At 38.4% G+C, this 5,896-nt stretch overlaps 1 protein-coding gene across 1 annotated transcript; it reads right to left on the reverse strand.

Annotated features, from left to right (window-relative positions):
* Positions 1–4,404: 4,404 nt before the first annotated feature.
* On the reverse strand, positions 4,405–5,448 carry LOC149211096 (F-box protein At5g49610-like). Its single transcript, XM_089399185.1, has one exon. The coding sequence runs from the start codon at positions 5,446–5,448 to the stop codon at positions 4,405–4,407; it is 1,044 nt and encodes a 347-aa protein (XP_089255311.1).
* Positions 5,449–5,896: the final 448 nt, after the last annotated feature.

Here is a 5,896-nt window from a genome sequence, read left to right on the forward strand (position 1 = left end):
ATTCTGTGCACCCGATGGACGAAGACAACCGTTTATTAGTACCCAGTGCATTTGTTCCTCAACAACCGCATTCAACAGGCAATATGGCCAAGAAGGAAAAGGACAGAGCACGAACAGACAAATGCATTTAACAGTTATAGGACTTCATCCCATACGGTACTCTAGCCGCCTGAGAGGACAGCAGAGCACTCGAGAAGATCAAATTTATCCACTACAACAAGCAATCGCACTCAGACTCCATCAGGCAGTTAAAGCGGTTGGTGGTCAATTATGACCCCTCCATACTTAGAATGGCCGAGTGCCTTTGTAATGAAACTCTATATATACCTAGAAACAAGATGTAATCAGGGTTGATGGTTGATGTTTTGATGTAAGGTTCAACTTCTGGAGACTGTGACTATTTTGATACTTGCAGCGTCTCGTCTTCATTTTCAGCTAATACAAGCTTCTTTTGCTGTTAATTGCTCACTTTCCACTCTTCTTCTGTTCCAAGCTGTGCCTGATATGCTGCATTTCTGAACTCTTGATGTTTAGCATTAGAGTAGCTGTCATCCTACCTCTGTGTTAAAATCTTGTATGTATCAGTGAATGAGTTATTCAGGTTTCTTTTCACCTAATGCCAGAGAGCTATCATCCTGTCTGTGTGTTGGGGAATTAGATTTACAGGCTTCTTTACTGGTTGCAGCCGGCCATCACATGGTCTTGTGCATCCGCTGGTGTGGTCAGTATTCTCCATATTCACCCAATCCTTAAAGTGTGAGTAATTGGTGGTCTAAAGCCTTGTAGTTTGGGGGTGTTCACGCATGTCTGGAGTTAAGCATAGTAGAAGTGGTTATCTGGCTTGAACAAGCATCATCTCTTCCATTCATCCATTTGCAACAATAAGTTGAATTTGTAATGTTCCCAAGTATCTCCGAGCTACAACCTAGGAGAGTTTCTTGGGGTGATAACAGAAGCCGAAATCTGTTTAGTATGGGTTCTATATTTTCATTGGGTCCGTTTTTGGAATCAAAGAATATTCCTTTTTTGGTTCCGATATGCAGCTCATCTGATAGATCTCTTCAAACAATCGGGCGGTTCAGGGATTGGTATGTTTTGTGAAGGTCTCACAGTTAAGTTTGTAGGCCCATGGTCCAATTGTCAAGCTTTTGGCTGGGTACCCAAACCCTGAATGCATAGTGGATTCTATGTCCCTCAGGTCTCTTTAGGTAGTTGTATTATATGTAATTTGTTTCTTTGTTTATAATGAATAGAAGGTACGACTCTTGCTTTAGCAAAAAAAGAAATAGTATCTGATGGTTGTCTTTGCTGCATCTATGAAACACTTGATTCTTTGATAGAGCTATTGTTAAATTGTGCAACTAGGGCCAAATTCCACTTTGGACACCTCATTTGATGGGGATAATTATTTCATTGAATTCCTTTTTTTGAGAGGACCAAAATTGACCTAAGGTTCACTGAATCAGACAAAGAGAAATATGTTTTTGTAGTCAAGCTCACACATGTGCAATTTGTCAAGGTCGACTTGGGGTCAAGTTGGACAAATTGACCCTCCTGAGCTCCTCCAACACATAAATAGAAGAGACCTCAAACCTCATTTGACATCATCACAACTCATCATATCTTCTCTCTCTTCATCTGATTGGGTCGTACAAATTGCAGGCAGCCTATTCTCTCACACATGCAGATTTCCAGAGGCAATTTGACTAGGTGTTGACTTTTCTGCGTCAGCTGAGTTTGACCAGCGCTGACAAAGTCTCCTTTGACCTGTTTTGGTTGCAATTTTTTGAGGAATAATTCTGTTTGGGCAGGCTGCATTGACTAGCACAAAAACCGAGGATTTCTGAAAACTTTGACCTGTGTTGACTGCAGGCCTATTTGTCTGCAGGGTTGACTTCAGGTTGACTGAGTTCGACTGCTGATTTGTTAACTGTTTTGGGCTGACTTTGACCAGCAAGGAAGGCTAAATTTGACTGGGTTTGACCACGCTTCAAGTAGACTGTTTGTTGTTGCATTGACCACTGTTGACCTTCTAGTTAGGGCTCTTTGACTATTGTTGGCTGGAAGCAGAATTGCAGATTTTTACTGGGCTATTAATTTGGCTAAAGGCAGTGGTATTGGATCATCTATTTGGCAAGTCAATTTGACTTTGACTTTGTATTATCGTACTCTCCCTGCTGAACATTTGATATTTACAATAATAAGAGTTGATCAAGAGTTTTCCCAATCTTGGAGTTGTTCCCTCGCTTGAGCCAAATTCTTGTGTTCTCTTGCCTTGGCTTGTCTTTTGCATTTATTGTTTATGTTCTATCTACAATTATTGTCAATGTAAATTAATGGTTTGTGATTACTATTGGAAAGGACATTGAAGTAATTGTTGTAAGCATAAGACATACCATTGTTATCTAAAATTAACAGCTATAAAGGATTGATTATCGCAGATTATTGTTCTTCCCTCTGGTTGGTTATGAAATCTAATATTATCCTTCTTAACTATATAGCTTGACAAGCTGTTGTGTTTTCTGCCACATACTCCGCTTCTTTTGTGGAAAATGACACACTGGGTTGTTTCTTTGAAACCCATTCGATAGTTCCTGACCCAATTTAGAACACAATAGATGTGCTCTTTCTATCACCTATGTTTTCTCTCCAATCACAATAGGTGTACTCAACTAACTCAAAGTTATCTATTGCAATATACAAGATTCCATTGTTTTTGGTGCCATTCACATACCTTCAAAAAAAAAAATCTTGCTTGCAAGTATGCTTACATTGCAGTCAGGCCATAGAGATTACATGTTATCAATTTTAGTTGTTCTTAAATACATAAGACTTCCAACCATACATCTATAAAATGTGGGATCCACATTTCTGCTGGTGTTGGAGTTGGCTTGCTATTCAACATCCTAAATCTATTCAAGATATCCCCTGCTTGGCTAGGCTTCGGATATAAAGATACTTTCATTTGTTTGTTTAGCTTCAATACCAAGAAAGTACCTTGGTAAGCCCATTTTTGTCGTTTCAATTTTTTTTTTATTGCTAATCTAAATTCTTCCATGGATAAATTGATATTTCTTGTAAAAATAAGATCATCTACATACAAACAAATAATTAGAATTTCACTTTGATTGCTGACTTCAGCGTAAATTGTTGGCTTGCCGTTACTTTTACCAAAACTATTGCTCAACAGGTATGAGTCAATGCAGGTATACCAAGCCTTGGACACCTGCTTGAACCCATACCATGCTTTTCTCAACTTAGATGTTTTTCTCCTCGTCCGAGAGTATCAAATGTCTGGGGTTGTTCAACATATACGTCTTCCTTTAACACTTCAGTGAGAAAATTTGATTTTACACCCATGTGATGGACTTCTCATTTGTATTAAACTACTATTGCCATGACAACTATAACTGTTTCCATCCTTGGTACAAGAGCAAAGGTTTGATTATATTCTCTTCCATATTGTCGTTTATACCCTTGACCACAACTTGTGCTTTGTGCCATTCAAATATGCATTATACATCATTCCTGGTTTTATAAACTCACCTCACACCAATAACTCCTTTTCCTGCTATACGGTTTATTATCTTGCACGTCTCATTTTTCTCAATTGCTTGGATTTCTTCATCCATGTCGCGAGAACATTTTGTTTCTTTTACTGCATCCTCAAAATAAATAGAATCATATTTAAAAAATATAGCAAAACTCACAAATTCATTCTCATCATCTCCACACTTGGATGTCTCATATATTTCCTTCAAGTAGAAAATAGTCTTCATCTTGATGCACCAGACATCAATTTTCCATCAAACTATGGTACTTGTTGCCACATGCTGCTACTGTTAACCATCTCAAAGAACTAGAAACTACGGTACTTGTTGCAACATGCTGCTGTTGCTAACCATGTCAAAGAACTACAAGATAAACACCAAAAGCCTCCTAAAACCTGTTCTAATACCAATACGTAGGAGAGGAAACACTCTATGTACAGAAAACAAGAGTGTAAAAACAAAGGAAAACAGAGTGTAAAGAGTGAAGCACAATGCAACAAAAAACAAAGTATTTTGAAACTACTGTATATGGAAATAACCCAATTTTTTATTGCAGACTGATTTCTATTACATTCAGTGCCACTACACATTCTATTCTCCATTCATACGTTAAACTTCACTTTTGCATATAAAGATGAAACAACTTTGCAAGTTTACAAACTATATTTGGAATAAGGTTTCTACACTCTTAATTTAATTGTCAATAAATTTTCACAAATGTTAGACTAGTAAAATATATATATATATATAAACTTAGCACTTCAATTATCATTAAAATTCATAATACAATTATGAAAAATAAAAAACAACCATCTAAAATTCCCTAACTAATGGATCATTGTATAAATCATGGTTAAGGCCACCATAAGTTGTTAGATTCAAGAGATGATATCGATACCCGACTTGGCCGTTGAGACATGCGAGGTCCCGGCAATCTCATTCGCCAAACTATCAATTTCCCATTCCAGTTATATATCGAGATATTCATTTCCCGATCCATTACCATTATCAACCCGCTGCTATTAACTGCGACAGAGTCAAATAATGGAATGCTGCATTTTGCCAAATGGTTCTTGTTTACATCACACCATTCTTCTGCTTCATTCAACTTCCATATGCGAACACAATCATGTCCCTTGTGCTCCACTAGTACCACTTGCCCATTGTATTCACCTAAATTTTCACAACAAATCCTTTTGCATCTCTGTGGCAACGGGATTTCTGTCCAAAGTCCGTCGGCAATATTGAAGGCTACCATGAGATTAGGGATGCGATTGAGAGGCATAGACACCCAATAAAACTTTCCATTACAGTAAATACCCTTTCCACTAGGCCGAACATGGTCGGGGACCATCATGGAAACTTGAGTCCAAGCGTTGGATTCTGAATCATAGATACACATCACAATTCTTCTCTGGCTACTAGAATATCTGCCCAGCAGGAGAGTGCAAACCCTTGTGGAAGAATCGAAAGCCAATCCATTGAAAACGAAAGCAGGTATAGGAGGACGAGGTAGGTGTCTCCAATTGGTGGTACCAGGAATTCCTATGGAAAGATCCGACATATCTCCTTTTCGATGACAACAGAAGATGTTCCTGCAAGTATTCACAATAATGATGTGATGGGGCAAAGGAACTTTGTACATGTCTGAACAGCGTTCTTCTATAACCCAAAATTCCACGTCATCTTTGGAATCCCAATGGATCTGAATCAGAAACCCCGGGGTGGAACAAAGCGACCAATTTGGAACAAGCCCTTCGAAGGCATCACGAGAAGACAGTAGATCTTTCCACTGTTTGCACACAGCCCTCATTTTGCCCAGAACCCTAATGGGAAGCTTCGCTAAAATCATATGCAACAACTCCTCTGGGAGCCTTTGCCAGATTTCTGCTTCCATTGCTAAAATATTTCTGTTTCACAGAAAATATAAGAAATATTTTTCTTCCTGTTGAGGTTGCAACTCTTTCTGAACCTCCCAGCACTTCTCCGCAGTAGGCTCTATTTCAAGATCCAGAATTTGTCCCAAGGCCAGAATAAGCACTTCTGAACCTCCCAGCACTTCTCCGCAGTCAGCTCTATTTCAAGATCCAGAATTTGTCCCCAGGCCAGAATAAGTATTCTGAACCTCCCAGCACTTCTCAGCAGTCCGCTGTATTTCAAGATCCAGAATTTGTCCGAAGGCCAGGATAAGTGCTTTCATTAACCGCTTATATTATAACAAGTTCACAATCAAATATAGAATAACTAGATATTAGGCTTAATTTATATTATTTAGATAAGAGAGGACCCATATTTTATAGGAGTACTAAGTCATTTTTATATTGGAGGATTCATGTTTTCAACTA

This window comes from Pinus tabuliformis, chromosome 1_2 (genome assembly GCF_031772625.1).
Source record: "Pinus tabuliformis cultivar Carrire ecotype Pingquan chromosome 1_2, CPIR1, whole genome shotgun sequence".
Lineage (NCBI taxonomy): Eukaryota > Viridiplantae > Streptophyta > Pinopsida > Pinales > Pinaceae > Pinus > Pinus tabuliformis.